This window comes from Cavenderia fasciculata (assembly GCF_000203815.1).
Source record: "Cavenderia fasciculata unplaced genomic scaffold Scf_Dfasci-F-a-25c12.r2-5, whole genome shotgun sequence".
NCBI classification, from domain to species: Eukaryota; Evosea; class Eumycetozoa; order Acytosteliales; family Cavenderiaceae; genus Cavenderia; species Cavenderia fasciculata.
The window spans coordinates 1283191-1310055 of NW_004457729.1; the positions used below are offsets into that span (position 1 = coordinate 1283191).

The window sequence follows — 26865 nt, forward strand, 5'->3', positions numbered from 1 at the left end:
TTTTATTTATGATAAAATTGTGATGATGGTGGTGAAGCACCAACATAGGAACCTCCACCTGTGCTACCATAGTACATGTATGGATGTGATCTTACACTTGCTGGAAAGTGTCCGGCAGCTGCTGGAGGTCTACCTCCTTGTCCATTCCAAAATTGATTTGGGTTGTAGTACATTGATGGTTGTTGTGGAAGAACATATGGATTTGGTAGCAATCCCTTCTTTACAGGTGGTGTAGTGTTACTATTATTATTGGTGTTATTGTTATTGACAGCGTTACAGTTGCTAGTGTTAAGAGGACTATTGACGGTACTATTATTTTGTATTCTTGTACAATCTGGTAATAATGGTGAGCCAACATGTGGTGACTGGATCGACAAGTGTGATAAATGGGCAGTCATCTTATTGCCGTTGGCACCTGGTGATGGAGATTGTTCAATAAACATTGGATTTACAAGGTTTGGTGATGAATAATAAAATGATGGTGCAGAATATGATAATGAATTTCTTTGGATTTCTTGTTGTTGGAATGCTTGTGATTGAGGTGGAGGTGGAATTCCTTCACTTGAATTATTCAATTCCTTTTTCTTTTGTACTTTTACTAATAGTTTTTGTTTCATTTTAATCTCTCTTTTTAATTTCTAAAAGTAAAATTAATTAATATCTATATATTTTTTCTTTTCTTTTTTTTTTTTTTAATACATACTTTAATTTTTTTATTAATCTTTTGAGGTTGAGGTTGTGGGGGTTGTTGTTGATCACTTGGAGATTTTTTACAATTTTGATTGGATGGTGAATTGGTATTTGATTTAACAATATTGTTGTTTTCCATCATTGGTGGTTCTGGAGAAACATGAGTTAAATCTGGTGTGGCTGAATGCGAACCTTTGTTTCCATGAATCAGGATAGATAATAATGATCCATTAATGGAAACATTTGGATTGTGTGAATGTGAATGATGATGTTGATTATCGGATGTTGAATGAGATGAAAGTTCATGTGACAAGGAATTAATATGGGGCAACTCACAACCGTTGGCCAGCATGTGAGATGGTGAAGATGAAAGGAAATTGGGTGAATTTAATTTAAGGGAACTGTCAAATTCCATACATGGTGTAACTTGTTCATCACCATTCTTTTTTAAAAATATATCTTCCATTTGATGATTATTTCTATATTGAGGGATTTCCAATAGTAAATCCATTTTTAAAAGTATATAATAATAATTGGAATGAAATGAAATTGGAATGTAATGTTTAAATAATAAAGGTTTTAAATTTGTTTTTTTTTGAAAGTAATAATAATTTAAATTTTTAAAAAAGAATAATTCTTATTCTTATTCTATTTTGAGTGACAATGTTTTTGGGGACAGAGTATATGTTGGGTGATGATTTTCTATATAGTTGTACTAGTTTGAGAATTCTTTTACTCTCAGATATTGGGATGTACTGTAAAGGAAACAAAACAGATGTTGGCTTGACCAGAGTTCCAGATCAAGATGTTTAAACCTGTCTAAATTAAAAAATTGTCGCATTTCCTCCTTTTCATTGATAATTATCTGAACAATAGTATCAAAACAGTGTGTGGGAAAGATGAATTGTCAACCCCATACATCTCCCCCCTCCAACAATTATTTTTTTATTATTCCTTCCTTCCTTCAAACACAAAATGCGAATTGTGAGAATTAAAAAAAAAGTATTACAATTGTAAAAAGGGTAGGGAGAAAGATGTAACATCGTAGTTTGAACCAGTGCAATATTGTTCAAAATGTAAATTTGGAAATGGAGGTTCAATAAATCATAATAATAATAACATTATTCTGTTCATCCAATTTTAAAAAAAAGAAAAAAAAAGGATGGAGAATTTGTGAATAATCTAAATATTTCCAATGGAGAATTAATTAATTCTGGGTCCAATGATCTTGATAAATTTCCCAATTGTGTAAACAAGAAGAAGAGGAAGAAGAAGATGATGATGGAAGGTTGGTAATATTTAAATATTGCGTTTAGTTAAAAAAATACCAGCAGTCCTAGGTTTGTGTTTGCATTTCCATTATATAACATGTTATTCCATCATTATTATTATTACTTTATCCACTTTTACCTCTACTACTGACTACTGACTATTATTATTATTATTATTATTAATTTATTGAATATGAAAGTGATCTTTCCTTTCTACCCTTTCTTAATTGTTCCATACTGGTACCCTCAGCAATGGCAGAGTAACAAAATCTGTACTGTTCTTTGGTTTGAACCATTCCAGGTCTCTGAGTTCTAAAGTTTGTAATTATTTTTGGGATATTAAGGGTGTACTGCTCATTTTTCAATTCATTTTTATAATTGGTAACAACAGAATGAATAACACAAAAAGTTCCTGATCTTCCAATTCCAGCTCTAAATAGTAGTAGTAATATTGACAATTTTGGTGTTAATGATGATGATTTTAGAGAAACCTTTCTTCTTTTTGCTACACTTGATATACATACGAACAATGAACAATGATTGGACCAGTTTTATCTTCTTTTTCAACGGCTTGTATTAAATTTAAAAAACCTTTGATAGAGACTGGAGTACCGTGATCTGGCCATGAAATGTATTGAAAGTGGACCAATTTTCTTTTTTCGTTTGTCTTTAGATTTACAAGGGTGAAAATTCTTTGAATCATATCCTGCAATGCAATGTGTGTCTCATAAATTAATCGAATGTGGCCATAGTCATGTGAATCTTGGTCGACCCAGTATCTGTCGCATTTCTTTTTCGAATTCTCCTCTTCTCTGGTCAACATGACTATGACGTTGCTCTTGCACTCCCAAACCATTCTCCAAAAATCATTAAACGTATTCTCGAGTGGTCCCTGCGTACAAATATATCTTTGTTTGCCAGCTGGATCATTTATATAGCTGGCATTTATATAATCTGAATCATGATCATCTGGTTCTAATACTAATGGTACTCTATATTGTTCAGCTAGAATTAAAAAAAAGAAAATTAAATAATAGAGGTTAATCAATGCAACAAGTAGGTATATCAAATATTTAGTAAACTAAACTATTATTTGGGTGACTTGAAAGACTTACGAGGTAAAACATTACTATATCGATTCTTTAATTTATTCTCATCTTTTAAAGCTGTCTTGAAATCACCATGTAATATGTCCTTTTCCGTTTTCTTTTCAATATACTAAATTAAAGTAATAAATGATGAAGAAGAAGAAGAAGAAGAAGAATATAAAGAATATTTATATTTTTAATAGGTAGATCTTAATTTTGGTTGTTGAATCGATTGACCAACGATAATTATAATTTCTACATACACTGAATTCCTTTTCTACACCATGGTTATAGACAAACTTGTTAATGTGATCTCTTAAATTAGATGGCTTAATATCAAATACACTGATATCATCCATTCTCTACTTTTGATATTATATTATAATTATAATTATTATTATTTCTCTTTTTCTTTCTAGATATGTTGTTGTTGTTGTTGTTGTTTATGATGGTGAACGTTTCTTTCCTATCTTTGAATACAGTATCTTTATCTTGTTTGGTACTACTACTGCTGTTGCTGCTGCTGCTTTATAATCAATCTCGATATTTATTTCTCTTATTGTCTTTAAATTGTATGATGAAGACGATAATGGTACTATTTTAATCGTGTTGTTGAAAATGGTTGATTTATAAATAAAGAGGTATGATGATGATAATAATGGTGATAGAGGTTGACGATCTATTTTCTACAGAGTCTTCTAGTCTTCTAGTCTTAGTTTCCTTCTGATAAAACAAACAAGAGAAGTAATTGTATAATATATATTACTGTGTTTTTTATGAAAAAAAAAAAAACGACACTAACAAAATTTAATTTGCTATGCTGAGTTTGGTTATGGTTCCTATGACCTTCTAGCTCTTGTTTCCTTTGAGTTCTGGTTGTTGTTGTCGTTGATGATGATGAAATAATGTGACGGTGATGATGATGAAATGATATTGATTGCTCTCTCTTTTAATATTCAGAACAACAAGTTCCGATTAGATGATTACTAGTCTTGGAATAGAAGAGGGGGTGCAATTAATTAATTATTTCTTCTTGACTCTGGTGTTCATAAAAAAAAAAAAGGAGAAAATTTTTTTTCCGTTGTTCTGGAACACAACCCTCTCTGTTTTCTTCTTTGGGCAACAATGAAATTTCGGGAACTTGAACTTGATATAATATTATTTGTGTTTAAAGTAGAGAGAGTAAAAGTAATGTTCAAAGACATGTCGTTTAATTAAAGGGAATCCCGTAGAGCAGTAGAATCGCATTCTAATCTCTCTCTTTTTTGTACAACTCTTAATATTGACGGTTGATCTCATTAAAAAAAAGAGAAAAAAGGATGAAGGAGAAACCGATTCGATTGGGGATCCCATCTCCCCCTCAATTGCGGGGTTTGTCACACCATCATTGCAACATCACCATTTGATTCATTTCCCTTTGATCACAACAAGCACCTCCTCACTTTGCAGTTATTCTTCTTTCTTAAATATTTGGTTTGTTAAGAGAGAAACATACAAACCATCGATCACACAAATATGAATAATATATTATTTATATGAGTGGTGCAAATGGGAGAAAATGGGTGATGGTGTGGTAGAACCAAAATGGATGGTGACACACACAGAGAGAGAGAGAGAGAGAGAGAGAGTTAAAGTGTACTACTTTAAGATTATCCATCACAATAGCTACAGCTGCGACCAACTAACTAACTAACTATAACTTTAATAATAATTATTGTGTGGCAGTAATAATTATAATGTAAGTGAAGTAATCATACAACCAGTGTATGCGTATTGTGTGCGTAGGGATAAAAGCACCTCCCTAGAAGGGAAAAATCAAAATTTAATTAAAAAAAAAACTAATGGTCGGTTTTAGGAGTTAAAAAGAGAGTGGGGGTATGCATTCCTTATTGTTATTCGGTTTTCTATAAATATAAGTCAGTATTATTATTATTTATAAAGAAGAGGTTGATAATAATTATAGAGATTTAACAAATATTATTTAGAGCATATATTATATATATATATATATATATAGGAGATAGATATCTATCATCATCATCATGACAAAAAAACAAACAACAAAAGAAGAACCTTTACGAGAAGACAGTGGTTGTGTTGTTGGAGGAGGTGCCGATCAATCGGAATACAACCCAACAAGTAATATTGTTAAAAAGGCTTCTTCTTCTTCTTCTTCTTCAAATAGAAAGACTAGCAACAAGAAGAACAAGGAACAAAATGAAGACTATGACGAAACCGATGAGGCTCTTACCTTTTTCTACAAACCTCATACTCTATTGGTATTGGGAATTGCCATTATCTTTGTCATCTACTTTGCATTCACAAACGAACAATCTACAAGAGGCAGTGTCAAGTCTGGTCTCTTGGGAGTATGCGCAACCTTTTTATTATTTTCAATGGTTCAAATGAGAGATGGTCTCTTTGTCCGTCCACATCCTGCTTTTTGGCGTGTCATCATGGGTATGGGTGTTATTTATCTTTGTGCCTTGGTATTCTTATTATTCCAAGTATGTACAAAAAAAACAAAACAAAATAATAATTAATAATTAATAATTTTAATAATTAATAATATTCCTTTTTATTTTATTTTTTTTAGTCAGCAGATGATGCACGTTTAATTATGAAACATATTGATCCAAAATTAGGATTACCATTACCAGAACGTTCTTATGCCGATGATTGTCAACTCTATACACCAGAGGATCCAACATCAAACTTTAGAAATCTCATGAACACCATCAACGATGAGTTTATTTGGGCTCACTTTTTCGGATGGTGGGGCAAGACTCTTTTGCTACGTGACTCTATCTTGTGTTGGGTACTTTCTCTTACATTTGAAGTTCTCGAACTTTCATTGGCTCATCTTTTACCAAACTTCCATGAATGTTGGTGGGATCATGTATGTACAAATGAGAATTAAGTTACAATTTATTCAAATACTAATCTTTTATACTTTTTAGGTAATATTAGATATTTTAGTTTGTAATGCTCTTGGTATATTAATGGGAGTACTTACCATTAAATACCTAAAGATGAAAGAATATAATTGGACAGGTGCCGAAAAGAAGGCCGAAAAGAGATCAATCGTTTTCAGAGCTCTTAAACAATTTACTCCAATCTATTATGATGAATATCAATGGGATATTTTATCATCTTGGAAGAGATTCCTTTCAGTTGTTGTTTTAGTTATAATGGTCAGTAAATCAAATTAATAATTCAATAATAATAATTTATTAACTTTTTATTTTTATTTATTTTCTTTTTAGATTTCAGTAATTGAATTAAATGCATTCTTTTTAAAGACATTATTATGGATTCCACCACCACATCCAATTAATATTTGGAGACTCTTTTTATGGTGTTTTATTGGTACTCCGGGTATTAGAGAGTACTATCAATTTGCTGCCGATCGTTCAGTCAAGAAGCTCGGTACTATGGCTTGGATTTGTGTTGCCTCACTCATTGCCGAGGTACTTCTTTGCATCAAATATGGTGGTGCCGAGTTTTGGCAAATTCCAACTCCTCCATTTGTAAAGTATCCATGGATCATTGGTACTACCCTTTTCACATTATCTTCTTTTTATTATTTTGCTATTCACAAAAGAAGACAAACAACAAAGTCAAAAACAAATTAATTTTTAAACTTTATTTAAATAAACAAACAAATAAATAAATAAAACTAAACTATAACAATAACAATATTATTATTATTATTATTATTATTATTATTTTTAATATATATATATAATTATTTATTTATTTAGATTTTAGATTTAATTATTATTTTTAGATTTTTTTATAATGATGACCAAGTTTTTCATTGTATAATCTAAGAGTATGATCAAGTTTCATATTAAAGGCCATACAAATATTATCGTCGTCAAAGGGGACGGTGATGGTTTTGACTGATTTATCCAAGAGTCCGAGGTCTTGTGGAGGATCCAAACTGAGCATCAATCCATTACCTGGGACAAACTTGACATTCTTGATGCAGCTGTGTGGAATTTGCCACATGAACGAACTGTGAAGGAGATTCTTTTTGTTTCTCGAGTAGATGAGACGTTGATCAGAGAGTAGACAGGTGAAATTAGAGTTGACTGCATAATGCCAAATATAGTTGTCTTGTGAGTGCTTGCCCTTGTGGACAATCTTGAGGAGGTACCAACCTTCACTTTCACGTTCTTCAAATGGACGGAGTACATTGTCAACACCAAAGCTTCGTGGAGGACGTACACGTTCCTTGTCCTCTTGTAGATTGGTGGTGTTTCTAATACCTTCAGTTGCCTTTGTGGTGGCGTCAATGACGGCGGCTGTTGGCTTGATAGCAACACCGACGACACCTTGAGCCAAACCCTTGGCAAATCCAGCGAATCCACCCTTTTTAGCACCTTCAACTGGCTTGGTGACGATACCAGTGATACCTTCAAAGAGACCTCTGCCAAGTCCAATACCACCCATAGCAAGACCTTCACCAATGTGTTTTGGTTTACGTGACTGATGCACCTTTCGATCGTGCAAATAGTCATCGTCAAACGATAGATTGGCTACACCCGAGCCGATTGTACCCGTAATCTTGGAGATGGTGTTGAACGTACCATAGACCGAGTTTTTGACGAGCGACGATGTTCCCTTGGCGAGACCCTTACCAAAATCAGCTGGCGACTTGATAATACCGTTGGCAGGTTCGACGAAAAAGTCTTTGACACCAGTACCAAAGTTTCTAAAGAGACCGACTGGATTACCAATGATATCGATCGAACCGAGGATATTGTAAAATTGGAAGAGTGCTTGCGAAGTGTACGTCTTTTTGAGCTTGTCAATCATAGTAGCCCACGATGAGAATGGATGCTCCATGATCAAACCTTGCAAGGTGATTGGTGCACGATCGAGTTTGGTCAATGTGAAACCGAGACCTTCAATAGCCGACAAGACCTTGTGATTGGTTCTAAAGAGACCGTCTGGTTGCAGTACAAGGGTGATGTTGGCCTTGAACGGATTGAGTACCAACAATGCAAAGTAGACCATCTTTAGAATCGATCCGTCCATTGGTGGTGGAGTAATGTTAAAGTCTGGGATGAGAGAGTCGGAGAGTTCGGTAGGTGTCATGTTTTCGTCAGAGTGAGGAGTGATACCCGACATGGTAGCACCAATGTCTGGTAAGGACTGTGCAAACTCTAACATGAGACGGAGCCAGTGATCTTCAATTTCGATTGTCAACTCTTGAATCAGTGTTGAAAAGTATCTAAAGTGATCGATATTTTCAAATGTTGACTTTACAAGCGAGATGTGAACAAAGTCCTTGTTTGAGTTTGGTTTGATTACTGAATGCATCAAAACTGGGAATTGAGTCTTGACCGATTGATTGTCAATTTGAACATCACCAAGCTTTAATTCAAGTGAATTTTCATACTCACTTTGTTGTACTTGCAAGAATACATCCTTTACCGAGACGTAGGCCAATTCCATTGGAGTAGAGTCAATGATTGATATACCCATACCAGAGAGACGTACAAAGAATTGTACTTCGGGTGACTTGCTCTCCGATGGTTGTGAACTACTGCTGTGCTGATTCTTTTTGTTGGTCTTCCAGTTGGTGATGTTTTTAAACATCTTGGAATGTGTACTAAACAAAATGTAACGACTAGACTTTTCAATCGTGATGGTGCAATAGACTGTAAGAGGAGTCGATCCTTCAAACTTGTATCCAGTAATCTTTTTCAAGTTGATGGTCTTTGACATTTCCTTGCCCTCGAGATAGACGTGTAGACGGTAGTCGCCATTTGGCTCGTCCCATCCAAACGCTTCGCTTTGATCCGACTCGAGATGGTCAAACAACTTCTCAGCACGTGCACTCTTTTGTGTAAACGAGATCTTGTACGGTGTGTCATTCTTGATGAGGTAGGGGGGATGATCAGGATTGCAACGTGGGATGATAATGTACAACGTTCCTCTATCCTCCTTGATAGTGACATGTGCCAATATACTTGGTTTCTCTGGTGCACTGGGTCTGATACGTACGACAAAGTCGCCACTAGTATCGATTTCAAAGGCACCGGACCACCAGTAATCTTGACCGTCAACCTTGATGCTGATGGCCTTGTTTTCAGTGTTGACGGCCCAATGGAATGGAGCATAGTCGTTTGGCTTCAAATGCAAAATCTCGCGGATCTCTGGGGTGGAACCCTTTCCATTCGAGTTGCTATGAATGTACTGACCAATCGACACTGTCGAGTTCAAACGATTCTGAATGACATAACGTGGTGCAAAGTTGACAACCTTGCTCAAACCGAATCGTGTATTGCTACAAAAGTCGACAGCACACGATATCTCATACAACTTGTCGGCACCTTGCAATTGGAGCGTGCTGACATTACCCACTGTACAGATGGGTGTTGACGATGTAAACTTGGTGTCCTTTTCATTGACCTTGAGTCGCAGATTGTTTTGGGCGTAGAGTACAGGTGGAATGTGATGGTTTTGGTCGTTGGACACCATCTGTGTCTCGTCATTATCGCTACCACGGATAACCAATGGCAAGAGAGTGTTGTTGACCAGCCAGTATTGACAATAGATTGAGAGTACGCGGATACCTTTAATCTCCTCGGTTCTTTCAATATTGAGTACCATGTCTCTCTGCTCCTTGGAACCACTAAACTTGATACTCTTGGCAATAGTTGGTGACGATGCATCACCCGACATGAGATTGATCTTGGTTTCAGAGAGTCCTGGAATACCGGAAATATACGCTTCCAAGTGACCGCTACCCGGTGCATAGTTGAGTACATCCAACTTGCGACCACACTCTAGCACCGACTTGTGTCCATTGACTGTGATTTGGAAGCTGGTTGGGAGAAGATTCTCGATACGTACAGGTGCGTTGAATCCAATTGATTGGGTTCGAGCAGATGTGTATGTTGTGGTACGGTACTCAGTGTTTTGAACCGACAGAGCAAAATAAGTAAACGACTTGTCCATACCAACAGCCTTGAATACACGACTGAATGGAGTGTTGTTGACTCTTCCAGCTGCATCTCTCTTTGACTCTTGCTTTTCACGTTCCTTTATTCCTTGTGCCACGATTTCATCGGGTACAACGACATCTGACCATTGAGGAGTGTCGGCCACTCTAAACCACAATTTCTTATAGTCTTTGACATGTTCGAGTGGCAAAGAGAACGAAGCTCCAGGTTCCAACCGTTGAATGTCTTTTCTGTCCTCGTAGGTCTTGATCTCGATGGGACATGTTGTATTATTAGCAAATTGAATCAATGAACGAATGTAAATGATCTTGCTACCATCACTCTTTAGTTTAACTTCAACATCGACATCGATTGAAATGTTTTGACTTGTTGTAAAGTTATAAATTCTATGACCTAGCGCGTCCAATGACACCTTTGGAATGGTACCACCCATGATCAAAAGATCAACGGTTTCATGTGCACCCATACCAGAGTCTCTTGATCCCTTTTCCTTTTTCATATTGACCGCTGACATTTCTTGATTGTCAATCTTGACAACGTGCTCATGTTCCTCTACATTGATCTCTTTGACGACATTCATTGGATCCTCTGAATCCTTTTGAATGATAAGATTCTTGTGTTGAATACGGTACTCTATACTGACACCAGTTTGATTTGAAATCCAATGAGAATGGAATTTTGACTTTGTTAGTGAATTTGTCAATGAACTTGTCGATGTTGTAATCGATGAAGCATTATTGGTATTGGTTGTAGAAGTACTAGTTGGTTCCTTTTCAGCAAGGTATTTTGATAAAATTGGATTAGCTTGATTAAAACGACTTGAAAGTGGTGAACTACTTTCACGATCCTTTTGTTTGACCAATAACAATGTAGAGTTTAGAGTTTGAAGGAGGGCATGTGATACATTGATATTTAATATTTCCTTGGTTGCCATAAACTTGGCCTTCATAATACCATTGGCCTTTTTAACGTCAAAGTTGTATGTCCAGTCTTCTACAAATGGTTCAAACTTCATATTGGCCTCGTTAAAGTAGTCAGCCTTGAATGTCATTGAACTCTTGAGTTCAATGTCGGTTGACCAGTTGGTGGCACTGGCTTCAATCTCGGCCAAGTAGAGTTCGGCAACTGGTAGATTCAAATCCATCGATTCATTGATCAACAATACACTAATCGATGGACACTTTAATGACATCTTTTCATTGATGATAAAGAGTTGGTCATCATCCATCATACTATTGGTGGGTGGATCAAGGTCTTCAGGATCAACACTCTTGTTTAATTGACTGGTGGTACCAGTGGTGGTTGAAGAGAAACTACTCGATGTACTACCAGTACTACTTCCAAGACTGAGTTCTCTATTGGTGTTGTTGGTTGGAGACAAGTGTTGATTGGATGCAGCAAGATGTTGTTTGAAATTAAGATTATTGACAATCTTTACAATCGTGTTTACATCGTCGTATGAAAAGAACAACTTGATGGTACTACAATCAAGAGTAACCAATTGTTTCCAATAGTCGGTGGTTTCATTCTCTTTAATGTATGAGATCTTGATATGGTCGATTGGCTTTAGAATTTGGATGGGACGTGATCCTTGAGATTGTTTGAATTCGTCCGATTGGATGGTGGGACGGTAGATGTTGACCTTTACCTTTCTAACCGACACTGTTGCTCTTTCAATACCACGTGGATCACGTTTGAAATAGACGTGGAGCAATGCTTTTCCAAGAATGCATCGTGTGTTTGGTTGTGTCTCATTCTCGACCAACGTCACCTCGGATGAAGCCGAGCAGACAAGTGTAATGGATGGAGTACGAATCTTGAATGGATCGTATGCTCTTGTTTGTGCCAAGAACTTTGGTGATCCAGATGACTTGTTAAGAGTTGTTGGAGGCGGTACAGCCGATGTTGGAACAGACTGAGTTTGTAAAGGTTTGAGGAAAAAGTCTGTAATAATCAATAGAGGAGTGGGAGACAAAAAGAGACAAACATTATTAACATTGATGTTAATGTATTGGTCACCTAAAACATTGTCACGAATGTACCCAACATTGAGGAATGGTTGGAGTGGATTCTTTTTGTCGGGTTGACTCTCGAGTAGATTCTTGAATATATTGTCACTGTTTTTACGTGCATCGGTCAAGACGATCGCTTCGAGGATGATTTGAATCTTTGATTTCTTGCGCTCAGTGCTAATGAGGTCAAAGTGTAGTCCACGCATATCAAAAGCTGCAAAGTTATCATTGGCACCTGTAATGTTGAAACTAAACAATGGTAGATGTACTTTGAGCACCATCAATATCTTGCCCATGTCTTGGATGACTTCTTGCTCGGAAAAGTAGGGGATGTCGGCCGATGGGGGAGGTGGCTTGGTGATGGCATTGTTGGCTGTAAGCTCGGCCATTTCCTTGGTGGCATTGTCGGCCAACTCGAGGAAGAAGCGGTATTGTTGCTGATCCAAGTAAAACGAGAGATGAGAGATGGTGATATCAATCAAGAGATCCTCCAAGTCAATGTTGTGGTTGGGCACAAGGAAGCGAGTGAGGTTGATATCGATATCGAGTTGCTTGAGGAAATGAGAGGTGGTTGCCTCCTTTTCAATGACAATGCAGGTGTTTTCCATACGGATCTTCATCAAATCGGTTGGCAGACGAGCACCATTATGTTCAAACTCGCCAAAGCTATTAGAGACGATGATCTTGCCGAGTTCAAGACGAAGCTTGTCGTGCGAGTCGATTGAGCATGGCACGTTAAACATGGGTGTCTCCATGACAACGTCGATCTTGGTACGAGAGACTGGTGGCAGTTGGACGGTAGCCAGTTTGGTTGGATCGGCCTGAGGAATGACTGCAATAGGACGGTTGAGGATAGGATCCAACATACCTCCGAGGAAATAGTTTTGAACCTGCAACAAGAATGCAATCTGTGCATTGACGACAATCGACTTGATATTGGCATTGACCGAACTGTCATAACCTGGATAGTTGCTGAGAATATGTGGATGGGTGTTAAAGGAAAAGGTCAACATGTTGGAATCCTTGGAATGGGGTGTGATAACCTGATGGTAATAGTCACCACGCTTGTCGGTGAGATCCTCCAATACAATCGATCCCAATGATCCATTGACTGACATTCTAGAGTCCTTGTACATGACAACTTGGTTTTTAATTTGGTTGATTGAAAAGATACCAACCTTTTTGTTGTTTTCCTGGTTGAGAACCAAACCCAAACTGTTGATGGTAGCAGTGACCAAGATGGATACATTGTCTGATGGTACACGCTTCTTTTTCTTGATAATCACCTTTTTGATGATAGTCTTGTGTCCGTTTGGTCCAATCACTGTCTGTCCCTCTAATGGTGGCGACGTGTTGATGGGTGATGGCGATGCACTACCAGCTCGTAATGTTCGAACCACTCTCTTTCTATTCTCGACTGTTTGTACAGTATGCTTTTTGATGGTGACGGCTGGTTGATCGGCAAATGAATTGACGAGTACCAACAATTGATGAATGGTTGGCGGATTACAAACCAAGTAGAATGATTCAAATTTAACATCCAATGTCATATCAACCTTTTTGTACTCTGGTGAATTGGGTTGGAATTGTTTAAAGTTGATAGAAACCAATGAACTCGATTCTGTCTTTCCTTGTAAATCGCGAATTGGATTTGAAGTGGCAAGTTTCTTGAGATTGCTATGAGTAAACAAATCATCAATATCCAATGAATTCAACTCTACCGAACCAATCATATCAAAAGTTCTCTGTGAAAATTGTACTCCCAATCCATCAACCGACAATCTAATCAAATCTGCATTGTCTCTTGAAATCGTCACTGCAATAGATTGAACCTTAAAATCAATATTTAATTTCTTATGATTAATTAATAATTCCATTGATTGATTTTGATTATTATCTTTTGAATTACTAAAAAATAATTAAATAAATAAAATAAGTAAGTAAATATATTTTTTTCTTTTTCTTTTTCGTTTTCTTTTTTCTATTTTTTTTTACTTACGTATATAAATCTAATAAAGGTTTTGGAACATTGGTTGATTTGAAATGAGTAGTTTCTGGACCATGTTGTTGTTGAACAGATTGAATAGTAGGGGAGGTAGGGATATCAGCTGTTAAACTATGAACAAGAGCCAATAATTGTTTACATTTTCTTTCGGAAAGGTGAAGACTGAGTTTGGGAAGATCACCAAATATCTTGATGTTGGTGAGTGAAAGGTTGTCTTGTTGAATGCAAGAGTATAGTTTGAGATGAACATCAAATTGATTGATGAGATGTGTTTTGTTCTCTTGTTGTGCATGTTTATCGTTCCACGACGAAATGTCATTGGTGAGAAGCAGTTGAATCGATTCGAGTGAAAGATTAAACTTGTCATAGAAATCATTTTCGCTGAGACTGTTGCCGACAACCATACCCTTTATCGATTGGTTCATGTCGGATCGGATCTTAAAGTTACCAAGATCCAGTACCAACGCGCAGGATGTCTTGGAGAGGACATTCTCTGGGACAATGATGACGGGTGCTTGGATATTGACTGACAGCGCCAATGTCTTGTGTGAATCGATTGCTTCTTGCAACTGTGATTTTGTACGTTCGGTCCAGTTGACGAGCATGTCACCGGCACGATTCGAGATGTTGGTAAGATCGAGTTGCTCGGATGTGTTTTGAGTCGAGAAAAAGGAAGCGACACGCAAGAGCAGTGGTTTGGTTAAAACGACTTGAAGAGGATTCATGTTGAGTTCAACAAACAGATCGATACCCTTTTCAGGTGGCGCAGTGTCAACAATCGCACTACAGAACGTGGCATTGCCTGAAGTATAGGACGACGACACGATCTTGGGGTATAGTGTACCCTTGGTCGACTGATCGTACACTTCAAACTGCTTGATACCTGCTATGACTTTGACACCTTCTGGACGTTGCTCAAACTTGACGCTCAACGAACTATAGACGGCGTCAATAAACGAGTGTTCGAGACCGAGTGACGATGGCTCGACCAGTTGCAACGAAACGGATCGCACTTCGAGGTTGGCAGCCACTTTGACCCAATCGGGCGGTTCTTGCACCGACTGCACCACGTCAGAGTACTCGATAGTACGATAGAGCTCTTCACGCTCATTGGTGGTGAGGTTGACGATGGGAGCAGCCTTTTCGTCGTCCATCTTGACCTGCTTGCTGCTAAAGAGATTTTGAAAGAAACCTCTTTCATTCTTTTTGCCTGCCAAAAACTCCTTTCTCTCTCTGTCCTTGATAGCCTCTTGCTTGATCTCTGCATAGGCCAACGATCTATAGAATACGATATCCTCAAATGAGAGACGATCTTCGAGTGCTTGCAATTGGCCAATCTCTTGTTTGGAGAGTGGGGTCAACCATTTAACATTGGGCAATGAACGTTTAAAGAGTGAAATGTATGCCTTTCTATCGGTTCTTCTACCCAACAAGTAGTCCCAAGAACGAGTATAACGCTTGTGACGAACTTGTTCCAAAATAACCTGTCCTGCATACTTCCACCACAATTTAGGACTATCCGACACCTTTACATGTGGACGGAACTTTAGATATTTAATATCACGCAAATATTCATTGGTAAAGTTGAGAATATTGAATATAGTATGATATTGTGCAGATGACAATGCACAAACAATATCTGAAAATATACAATCTGCTAAAATCTTTGGTATATTCTTATCAATTAAATCACTCTTATTAATTGATACCTAAGAAAATTAAAAAAGAAACAAAATAAAAAAGAAAAGTTAGATTTATGATTATTTTGATTATTTGTTAATATTTTTTTGTATTACCTTTAATTGAGAAGAAATTGGTTTAATAATAAACTTTTTAACAGTAGAGATATCAGTTAGCTTGGTTGGAATTAATTTGGTGAAAGCTTCACTAAATTCTTGAGCCGATAGGTTTTGAAGTGATGTAGCTGAATCATCGATATAAACACCCAATGCATTCATTTCTGCCAATTTTCTAATATGATTTGTTTTACTTGAATCAATAAATGATGGTATCCATTTTTCATCTGTTGATTGTGCTGAAATTCTATCCAATGTTATACCAACTGCATATAACTAAATTGGAAAAGTCAATAAATAGAGGCTCTATTTTCTATTCTATTTTCTATTTACATACTTTGCCAATTTCATTTCTATTTTCAAATCTAATATGAACCTTGTTTACAACGATTTGAAGATTATCAATAATCTTTGTAACCAATCTAGTAGTGAATGAATCATCCTTTTTATCGTCTCCAGTAGCACCAGAACCACCATCAGATTCTTGAATTGATTTCATCCATTCATAGTTTTCTATACGTTTTTTCTTTGATTCTAGTTCACGTTTCTTTTCTGCTTGTTCGTCATACTTGAATGATTGTGTTTGGGGTACTGCCAATGCATAGATATTGTCAATGTTGACAATGACAGGCTTTGATTTCAAGTCCTTCCACGGCACTCGCAACTCGAGCCGACCTAGAAACCCCTTCTTGACGGTGATCGGCAGGTTGATCGGAAGATTGGCCAGTGCATCTTCTTTGAGCTCTAGGTTGGTCAATACTACATTACCTCCCAACACTCCAATCTTTAATTGATCCTTGTTAAGATTCTTTACATATTCTCCTAGTACTCTTGAAAGTACATCTGATACAATTCCTTCAAATACCATTATTTAAATTATAAATTATAATAATAATATTATATTTTGTATTTGTATTGTTGTATGATGATGATTGTATTTGTATTTGTATTTGTATTTGCTAACGATGATGATGATGGTGATGATTTATATTTATATTTATATTTATATTTATATTTATATTTATATTTATATTTATATTTATATTTATATTTATATTTATATTTATATATACAACAATTTAGATAATTAAACTAATGAAATAATAACAATAACACAAAGAGTAGTGTAGGTAGGTAGGTAAGGGGTAAGGGGGATGAGTAAAAAGTTAACCCTCAAATCTGCCTAGAAACTAAAGTTTGTGTGTGTTTATAATAATAATGATCTTTTAGGTTGAACAAACAACATTTAAATTATTATTATTATTATTATTATTATTATTATTATTATTAATAGTGTGAAGGAAAAAGAAAGATCAAATCGAAACGTGTGGAACTCTGCAGACAAGGACAAAAGTTGATATAAATAACTTTATTAATAAAAAATAAAAAATGAGGGTTTCCCAAAAAGAGAAAAATATCTTCCCAAGAACCAAAGCCAGGAAGGAATGTTCGTCGACCTTTGATCTCTGCTTGCGCGTGTGCAGATGACTACTAAAAGAGATTAATCTAAATCAAATCAATAATCTACCTACTCCAATACTTACTTACTTGCTCTCACACGAATCAAATGAAAGTATATCTGCTGCTGCTGGCTGTGTGTTGATATCAACATTCAATCAATCAATCGATCAAACAACCACAATGATCATTGTGTGTGGGAGTGGTATTCAAGTACTAGTCGAATATCACCATCACCTACACCTGTGCTGCTTACAAGCATATCTTAAGATATGCGCAGTAAAGAGGAACGAACTGTGTGCACACATCACATCGTATCATGTGTGTTTGATCAATTTCATTTATGAATATCATATATTGCAATGAAATGAATGATTAGATAATAATAATAATAATAATAATTCTTTCTAAAATTCATTTATATTTAAAAGTTTGTAAAAAAGATGAATAGGAAATGTAAGTTATAAAGAGAGAAAGAGAGAAAGAGAGAAAGAGAGAAAATGAGTCTTGGTTTTGATATATTAACAAATATATATAATTTATTTAGATTTAAATAGTTGTAGTAGTTATTTAATATTGTTGATATTTATTTTTTTGATTATAAATGATGATGATGGGGGATCATCATGTGGTGGAACATGTTGTCATGGTAGTGTAGTGGTGGAAAAAGATGATTATAATATAGAAGAGGCAAATACATTGTTGGTACCAATGGAGGGTGCTGGCAGTGCACAATCATTCCTGCATCCTGGAGTATCAAAAACAGAGACCAATATATTGGGTAGTGCTCCATCATCTGACATTCGATACAGCTTTCCAGTGACACCTGGTATGACCAAACAAGACTATAAATGCACGTATCTTCGTTTTGACATGAATATTGGTATCGACCCTGGCCAGTTTTCAAGTGTGTTTTATAGTTATCAGTTCTATCTTGTTGGTGCTCGACCATCACTTGGTGTGGTGGGTCTGCAGACCAATGGCGGCGCCAAGAATCGGTTCATGTTTGGTCTGTTTGCGTCCGAGTATGGCGACCCTGGAGACGGCGGTGTTTGTCGTGCGACCAACGGCACCATCGAGGGCATCGCCTTTACACACGGCGGAACCAACAAGTCCGAGGTGACAAGCCAGTGCGCAGTCGTCAGAAACTGGATTCAAAACCACACGTACAGCTTCACTTTGCGTATGTTGCCCAACTCGATGTTGTCGACGTTTGTCAAGGACTTGAATTCGGATGAGCGATCAATGTTCATGGGTCAGATCTTCCACAACGCAGACTTTATCTCGCCGTACACTGCGTATGCCTGGGTACAGTACTATGAGGTTGTTTCGCCCAACGCCAACTGCTTCAATCAGCCGCTGTCCGAGGTCTACTTGGGCCCGCCGATATGCACCACGCCGTCGGGTGTCGTGATCGAGGGTGCGACGGCGCAGTTTGACAAGGGCATATGTCCCGAGCAGACGGTGGTCAGTGCCAAGGGTAACGGCACGTCCCATCTACTCGCCAAAGACAACTCGGTGCGCGGTACCATCAACATGACCGCCATCATCCTGCCACTCATCAACAAGATCTCTAGTCAGGGGATGGCATGTCTCGACACACTTGCTGGATTGCCCGGTAAACCAGACTATGCCTATCTCGTCGAATGCTCAGACAGACGAACACAACACTATGTCATGTCATCGATGGACAACTCGATTAGAACCACCAGTAACCTGTGTGTCTCCATTTGCAACATCACTCGTGTTACCCGAGGTGGACCGTGTTGTATGAATCGATGTGAGAGTAATGTCGATCCTGCCAGCACTCCACTCACCCAACAATGGAAGCTCCTTCCTCTCAACTACACCCACACTCGTCTCCAGTCGGCCATGAACGCGTCTCTCTGTCTCACCGCAGTCTCTCCACTCACCCCCAGAAACCCCTATGACCGTGCCGAACCACCCATCCTCACGCTCCAACTATGTCAACAAACCAATGACCCCGAATTCCTATCCTATTCATCACATCACCAAATTTGGGCAATTCCATTTAATCTTGATCGTCTAGCTCAACAAAGAAAACTTGAAGAAGAAACAAAAACAAAAAAAATGGAAGTTCTAAATAATTAAAAAGAAAGAAATAATAAAAGTCTAAATGTGTGGGCGTTGGATCGCTGACGCTCCCAAAAAAGTTTACAAGCATTCGCCCTTGCAGGGCTCATTATATTAAATAAGTTAAAATAGTTAATTTATTTTTAGAAATATTTATTTTTATTGTATTTTATTATTTTTGTCTGCGATGTCACTCCAACACTCCAACAAAAGGCCTGGTTGACCCAGCGGGATTGAACGTATTTTTGCTTGGATTGTTGGACACGTGATCATAATGAATGTCTTCACCATAGACTCCATGTCGTCGAATGGTGTTGCTATAATTTGGTTTTTGTGTGACATGAGATCCAGAATTCTGTCGGACGCGGTGTAATATGTTCCGGTGTACGCTTTTTGGTCGTCCTGCTCGAATACTGCCGAGCTCCAATCAATGAGAATTGCGTTCCCTGAGGGACCGATAATAATATTCGAGGCTCGGACGTCTCTGTGATTGATACCCATACTGTGTACTTTTTCGAGAGTGTCCATGATCTGAGTGATTAAACCGAAAGGTTAGTATTCATAAAGATGTCTTTATCACAGAACTTTTATCTACAGTTGAGAAATGTAAATGAGTATAGTTTTTGATGGTGAATGGTACACCAACAGGGTCAATCGCGATCCAATCTGCATCATGGTGAATGAATTTTGGGACGTTGTCTACTTTTTCGATCGCCTTCATCATTGCAAGCTCGCACGTCTTGGCCTCTTGGTTGCGGAAAACTTTGACTGCATAAACGTTGTTGTCATCATTGTTGGTGACAGCGAAGACATGACTGGAGATCCCAAATCCAAGGTTACGGATGGTGCCATTAGAAAATTTTTGCAAACTCTGTGGGATTGAACAAGGAGCAGAGGAGAGGAGGCCAAGGAGTTGGTGAAACCCTTTGGAACAGGTAGCAACATTCAAATACATCGGCTTTGTGGCATCGTAATTGAATTCCTTACTTTGCGTCTTCCAATAAGAATTACGAAAGATATTAGTCTTTTGGTACGCCTAATGATGATTATGTATACTCACTCGAGACACTCTCCAAAATTGTATGCACTCTCCATTTGTCAGAAAAGCATCGACAAAGAGCTTGTCTGTAGACGAGTGCATCAGAACAATTTCAGCATAACTAATAACCTGGCCTATATCCTTTCCAGTGAAATTATCGTGTGTCTTGGTGTCACCAACTGCGGCGACCCAAAAAGGATCGAGTGGCTCCCCTTTCTGTGTGACAGTCCAATCCGGCTTTTTTTTGGAACCCGTTGTAGGATTAACGAGAGGAGCAATGATAGTGATTTTTTATTATCTGATGTTGTTAACCGGATAGGTGAGTGAAACAAACTAACAAAAGGAAGAGGTTTTGAGTGTCCAGTGATATTAATGGTGGTTGATAATATTAGGAATGGTTGGAGATGGATTGACCAACAACAATGAGGCAAGTGAAGGGCCTGTAATGTGAGGAACAAACATAGCAAAACAAAATGACTAGATTTGAATGATGGTGATCGGTTGATCCACCAATTAGTGGAAAAGAGATGGGTGATAAAAATAAAAGGGTGTCGAGTGATAAAGAGTGGTGTAGCTTGGCGAATGAACAATGGTATTTGATTTGGACCAAAGGATTATAAATATGAATGAACACAAGAGGTCAATAACATGAAAGATGAACAAACAAAATGACAAGATGTTGAATGATTGTGTTTGGTTAAAAGAGATGGGTAGTGCATTGATGAGATAAAACAAAAGATAATCAACAAGGGTTGTTTGAGATGGATATGTTGATAATATAATGAAGAAATGGAAGGGAATGATGCTTTGATAAAAAGGATGTGCCTTACCTTGGGGAGGAGCAGTAGAGGGAATAGATGTATTTCTTTCTACGAGTTTTTGAGCGAAAAATTGTAATACATCTAAACCCATTCCATGTTGTCCAATAATAATAATATTAGCATTGGCTTCATTTTCATCAATAAACGTGGAACATGCGCTCTTTTGAGCAACAGTGAAATCAGTTCCCTTGACCAATTCCCGAGCTTTCTGTTGTGCTAGAAAAAAAAAATGAGAGAATGGGGGTTAGGTTGATATTATCACGTCAATTGTTAGTTCAACCTACTTGACATTACGTTAGAGGTGGTGCCTTTAGGATAGAACGAAATAATGATGGTGGTTAATAATGGTGACAATAATAGAATGTAATAATTAAATTTTAAAATGCGGAGGAACTTGTAAGGACTCTGAAAGAAAATTATTTACAAAATAGAAAAATGAAGAGATGAAACAAATAAATGATAAAAAAGACAGTTGGAATATGGTTGCAAATTAAGATAGAAAGGGATATAAACTACAAAGAATAAATAACTGAATGAAACAAGATGATGTGATGATGATGATGATGATGATGATGATGATGAATAGATAATGAAATAAGAACAAAAATGTATCAGAAAGAATACATAGTGAACTGCTGACCGGTATGGGTGCTTTTTATCATCAAACTCCAAGAAAAAAGCATATTTATTAAAATAATAATAAATGTGATTTTATTTTAGAAAATAAAATGTCTAATGGGTGAACGACAACACTTTAAAGGTTGATGGTGTGATTAATAGATGACGAGCAACGAGCATAATGATGGGGTCGTGAGGGAATGACGAATATGACTGTGACAAATGAAATAGAAATAGATAGATAGATGCATAACTACTTACCACTGCTGTGCTGATGTGATAGCGATTGTTGTTGTTTAATTAAAAGTTGTTGAGCAGCCAGATAGAGCTTCTTTGCAGGTGCGACGACTATGCCACATTACCAAAATCAGCCTCTGTAAACACTGCGATACTCTCCATCTACATCATTATCAAGAAGCATCTGGGCATATTCTTCTCTTACTTGAACTTCTTTTGTAGCCCATTCTTTTACTTGTTTTGCTGGCCATCGCTTGAAATCGCCAAGGAATGCAATTTCTGATGTTGTCTTGGCATTATACATGTATGATTAAAAGAGATGTCGTAAGATAATAGAAAACATTGTCAATGGTTTTAAGGGTACTGATATTCTTTGTTTCAAACAATCCTACCACACCCTTTTTTTTTTTTTTTTTTTTGATAACCCAAAATAGTGATGGAATCAGCGATACAACGCCCAACCCACACACCTAAATATCGTTGTGATATATAGTTCCATCGAACAAAATGGAAGGTCAAGATCACCCTCGAAAAACCAAGGAAAAATAGATATTTTTTTTTCCCCAGGCGAAATTTTGGAAATGAGTCCTTCGGTATTGGGTTCCATTTGTGTATATAAATACATCAGTTGTTTAATCAAACAACAACAAGTAGCATATGATTTAGTAATTACAAATCATTTAATTAATAATTTCAAAGAGAGAGAGAAAGAGAATGACATCAGTTTATAAAATTACAGCATTGGATGAAAGAGGTCAATATAATAGATGTTTTACACTTAAATACCCATCGATTCAACTTACACATGTATTGACCAATGACGAGTATTTATACATCGTCAAAAAGTATAACTTTTGGTTGTCTTTCCACATTGCTCAGCCTGTTGGGTTTGTGTTGGGTTTTGGTATATTCGGTATCATTGTCTATTACTCTTGGCCAACCTTTTATTTTTATCTTACTCTATCTGTTGAAATCATTGGAATGATTCTAGTTGCTTTATTTTATATTAAAAGATATTTAATTGTACGAGTATAAACAAACATTTAGGTTTAATTGATTGTTGTAAGCTTAGAATATTCCAACTAATTTCCAATCATCTATCTATAGTTAAAATCCAATTTAGATTTTGTAACCAAAAAATTAAATGAAAGATATGCACCCAATAGAGTATCATTTACAGTAGACTATGATTTTGATTTGGATAGATATATTCTTTCCATTCATTATCCTACAGCTCCTTATTCCGACAAGAACAATAATAATAATCAAGATTATACAGCCATTGAAATTTCAAAACAGAATCCTTGGAGTATGGCAATCGATAATTAATTAATTTATATGTACATTTTTTAAACAACAAAAAGTACTTCATCTATGTAAGATGATGTCATTAAATAAAAATTGATTGGTCGGTAGTAGTACTCAACCAGGCCATCCAACCATCATTTTAACATCCAAAATAGGTGATCCGACTGTATTAATATCGATGACAACCCAGGCAGGGTACAAATTATCGAGTTTGACCCCAATACTTAAGAATTTTGAAAGAAATTTACTTTGCCCAAACTCGCTGTAGTTGTTGAGTGTTTTGGGTTTACGTAATAATTATTTATATCACACATCTTAGAATAGAATATCTATAAATATATAAATATATAGTATCAAGCAGTAGTAGAGGATATATAGGATGGCATCAATATCACCACCACTTTCCTTTTGCACTAAAAAGGTTAAAAGCAACACTACACAATGTTCAAAAGACTATAGGTGTCTACCAGAGATCTTCCCATCGGATCTCGGTCACGTCTTGAATACACAAGAGTACAGTAGAATAATAGACTCTTACAATCACCTATTAAGGGTTAGAATGGGACCTATTCTAGGTCTCTTGGGTGTTCAGATGATATTTGTAATTGGTTTAATCATCTTTCCTCGGATCAACGTTAGTTTTACTTATGCTAGTATTGGAATCATTCTATTTTGTTCAGTTATCACTGTCGTATACTTGCTTGTTAAATTCTTCCAAGTATGTAAACTCTTTACAATACAATCATCAATAGATAGATACATTGTATTAACAAAAAAAACAAATGTATTTATTGTTTTATAGATGAGAAGTGGTCTAAGTAGGTTATCTGACGATTTCAATATGACGTTTGCACCAAGAGGTGTATCATTCGAGATGACTAAAAATTTAAAGTATGGAAAGTATAGATTTACTCTACGTATTAGATACCCTGTTTATGCAATGATTGCATTACCACCCAATCAAATGGGCTATGCTGTCTACAACACAATACAACAACAACAACAACCATCATATGGTGGTGGTATTGGTGGAGGAAGTGTATTTACTCCACAATACTATCAAGGTAATGGTAGTGGTCAAGGTGTACCTGAAACTTACTCATTACTTGGTCACAACAATAATAATAATAATAATAATAACAACAATAACCGTCTTCATGATACTCCATTACCACCATCCTCCAACTTGGAAATTTCCATTGACCATAATAATATCTAAATCAAACAATAACACTTTAGTACTAAAGTTGTACTTTTTGGTTGGTTGGTTATTGTAATATAGAGTAGATCACCAAAAACACAATAACACACCAAAACTGTTTGCGTAACGTTAAACAATTGTAATGTAATAAATCAAAACCCCCTCCCTTTTAATGTAATCTATTTACGGCTTGACCAATCCATCCTTTTAAACCATGACCATGAAGACCATACCATGAGACACGCATCTCTTGTCCACACCCACCCAACAACGGCACCAATCAGATTGATGATTGACCAAGGTGTATTGTAGAATTGAGCCGAATGGACCTTATTTGGTAAAGAGGGCCCTACCCTAAACCAACCAATTCCATCTTCCCCAACAACCCATCCTTTGTAAAATTAAATATCATCTACCCGTACCATCAAACGGCCTGGTTGGAATTGAGCCGAATGGACCTTATTAACCAACCATTCGGCTCAATTCCAACCAGCGACATAATGTCGATGAGTGTTTATAAAACAAGTATTGTATACTCTATTTATAGACTTTAAAAGATCTATCAATTTTTGAATCTCCACATCCTAGAGATACAAAGTCAAAAACCTTGTCACACCCATGACGATGAAAAATAGATTGCTCAAAGCTTGTGTGTGAAATCCTCTGTTAGCTGAAGCGTATGAAAACAAAACAAAGAGAGAGATCTCCAATCAAACGAAAGATTAGATGTAATCACAACAACAAAACAGTTTAAATTAATTTCTTTTATTATTATTATGTTGTGTGTGATAGCTGTCTCTCTAGCTTTATGCTCTCGAGCAACGGGTGGGCGGTATGTATCACACGCCCGAAACCATCACCATGAGGAAATACTTTATAAAGAGTATTGAAAAAAAGAGCAACAACAGTAGATAGATCACCAGGTGTATATTGAAACAACAACATTCAATTTCAATTTCATCAATATATACACAAATAATAATAATAATATTTAAAAAAAAGTAGTAAGGTTGGGATATATAATGTCATCATCAACATCTCCTCCTCCTTCTTCCCACACACTTTTAAATACTCCATCATTATTGTTAGTCAATACAACTAATAATAATAATAATAATAATGATGATGATGATATTGCTATTCCAATAGATGGTGATGTATCATCATTATCATTGTCATCATCATCATCAACCATTGCTCTTGACCCAAACAAACCAAAAGAAAAGTATGGACGTATCAAAGTAACACCAAATACTACCAAATGGTTCTTTGAGAATAAAAAGTTATTCTTGGATTACCCAAGGCGTCTGGAACACGTACTCTCAAAAGACGAGTACACTCGAATCATTGAATCGTACAATCAACACATGAAAAAGGTATTGGCCCCAGTTGTCATCCTCATCATCATCTGTTGTATCGTCTTTGTACTTGTATTTTCTATACCCAATTTCGACAGACTAGCTCTATACATTTTAGTTTCCATTGCTAGTTTTATTATAGTCTCTGTTGCTTTATATTCAATATTTAAACGTGGAAATGTATGTAAATTAAAATATAAATAATATATAAATAATGAATATTAATATTCTTTAATTAATAATATAGTCATTAAGGAAATTAAAACAATTGGATACATATTATAATGAAATTTATAGGACCAAGAATCTATCATTTAAAACACGTAAAGAAACTGAAAATCAACATCGATACTATGCCCTCAATATAATTTATCCAGTTGCACCAGCAGCTGTGAAATCAACCAAATCAAAGGACAAGAACAAAAAGAAGAGATCAAAAAAATCAAATCAAGACAGTCAACTTGAAACTACTACTGCAATTCCTATCAACGATCACAAAATTGATATAAATTCAAAGAACCAACAAGAGGAAGATAGTAGTGGTATCGGTAGAACAGTAGACAACGTTTCATCTGAAAATGAAAGACGATACTCTCAAACAGAGGATCCACTTTTACAGTTTCCCTATTTAGTAGTTGACTTTTCGACCAACAACAACAACAATAATAATAGCAACAACAACAACAACTCTAGTCCTGCATCCTCTTGATCAGACCCCTTCCTTGTCCTATAGGGCTGTACCATACAATAAAAACAAAGGACAGGACGTTCGAATTCGAAATCGCGCACGTCTTTTGTGTGCACGTACTTGGCTTATGTACTTTTACAAAAACAAAAAGGCAAAGACTCTAAAAGGACACCCACAACAAGAGCATCGGGGGAACCGATT

At 36.5% G+C, this 26865-nt stretch overlaps 10 protein-coding genes across 10 annotated transcripts; 5 read left to right on the forward strand and 5 right to left on the reverse strand.

The window, feature by feature from the left end:
• Positions 1–2: 2 nt before the first annotated feature.
• On the reverse strand, positions 3–1201 carry DFA_00828 (uncharacterized protein; the record flags this gene model as incomplete). The annotated part of the gene is made up of 2 exons (XM_004358752.1): positions 3–638; positions 704–1201. 2 exons carry the CDS (start codon positions 1199–1201, stop codon positions 3–5), a joined length of 1134 nt encoding a protein of 377 aa, XP_004358809.1.
• A 939-nt stretch (positions 1202–2140) lies between these two features.
• Positions 2141–3408, reverse strand: ptpB (protein tyrosine phosphatase; the record flags this gene model as incomplete). The annotated part of the gene is made up of 4 exons (XM_004358753.1): positions 2141–2393; positions 2486–2966; positions 3077–3179; positions 3313–3408. The coding sequence occupies 4 exons, from the start codon at positions 3406–3408 to the stop codon at positions 2141–2143; spliced, it is 933 nt and encodes a 310-aa protein (XP_004358810.1).
• An 84-nt stretch (positions 3409–3492) lies between these two features.
• Positions 3493–4348, reverse strand: DFA_00830 (uncharacterized protein; the record flags this gene model as incomplete). The annotated part of the gene is made up of 2 exons (XM_004358754.1): positions 3493–3728; positions 4321–4348. 2 exons carry the CDS (start codon positions 4346–4348, stop codon positions 3493–3495), a joined length of 264 nt encoding a protein of 87 aa, XP_004358811.1.
• Positions 4349–5091: 743 nt separating this feature from the next.
• pssA (phosphatidylserine synthase) lies at positions 5092–6684 on the forward strand (the record flags this gene model as incomplete). The annotated part of the gene is made up of 4 exons (XM_004358755.1): positions 5092–5556; positions 5646–5948; positions 6010–6243; positions 6316–6684. 4 exons carry the CDS (start codon positions 5092–5094, stop codon positions 6682–6684), a joined length of 1371 nt encoding a protein of 456 aa, XP_004358812.1.
• A 151-nt stretch (positions 6685–6835) lies between these two features.
• vps13A (vacuolar protein sorting-associated protein 13 family protein) lies at positions 6836–16710 on the reverse strand (the record flags this gene model as incomplete). The annotated part of the gene is made up of 4 exons (XM_004358756.1): positions 6836–13949; positions 14041–15755; positions 15843–16118; positions 16180–16710. The coding sequence occupies 4 exons, from the start codon at positions 16708–16710 to the stop codon at positions 6836–6838; spliced, it is 9636 nt and encodes a 3211-aa protein (XP_004358813.1).
• A 1033-nt stretch (positions 16711–17743) lies between these two features.
• DFA_00833 (uncharacterized protein) lies at positions 17744–19412 on the forward strand (the record flags this gene model as incomplete). Its single annotated transcript, XM_004358757.1, has 4 exons — positions 17744–17756; positions 17848–18207; positions 18228–18325; positions 18762–19412. 4 exons carry the CDS (start codon positions 17744–17746, stop codon positions 19410–19412), a joined length of 1122 nt encoding a protein of 373 aa, XP_004358814.1.
• A 541-nt stretch (positions 19413–19953) lies between these two features.
• On the reverse strand, positions 19954–22413 carry DFA_00834 (uncharacterized protein; the record flags this gene model as incomplete). The annotated part of the gene is made up of 5 exons (XM_004358758.1): positions 19954–20430; positions 20848–20910; positions 21022–21470; positions 21539–21659; positions 22315–22413. 5 exons carry the CDS (start codon positions 22411–22413, stop codon positions 19954–19956), a joined length of 1209 nt encoding a protein of 402 aa, XP_004358815.1.
• Positions 22414–22690: 277 nt separating this feature from the next.
• DFA_00835 (uncharacterized protein) lies at positions 22691–23438 on the forward strand (the record flags this gene model as incomplete). The annotated part of the gene is made up of 3 exons (XM_004358759.1): positions 22691–22774; positions 22809–23138; positions 23217–23438. 3 exons carry the CDS (start codon positions 22691–22693, stop codon positions 23436–23438), a joined length of 636 nt encoding a protein of 211 aa, XP_004358816.1.
• A 358-nt stretch (positions 23439–23796) lies between these two features.
• DFA_00836 (uncharacterized protein) lies at positions 23797–24636 on the forward strand (the record flags this gene model as incomplete). The annotated part of the gene is made up of 2 exons (XM_004358760.1): positions 23797–24135; positions 24220–24636. 2 exons carry the CDS (start codon positions 23797–23799, stop codon positions 24634–24636), a joined length of 756 nt encoding a protein of 251 aa, XP_004358817.1.
• A 1004-nt stretch (positions 24637–25640) lies between these two features.
• DFA_00837 (uncharacterized protein) lies at positions 25641–26685 on the forward strand (the record flags this gene model as incomplete). Its single annotated transcript, XM_004358761.1, has 2 exons — positions 25641–26156; positions 26224–26685. The coding sequence occupies 2 exons, from the start codon at positions 25641–25643 to the stop codon at positions 26683–26685; spliced, it is 978 nt and encodes a 325-aa protein (XP_004358818.1).
• Positions 26686–26865: the final 180 nt, after the last annotated feature.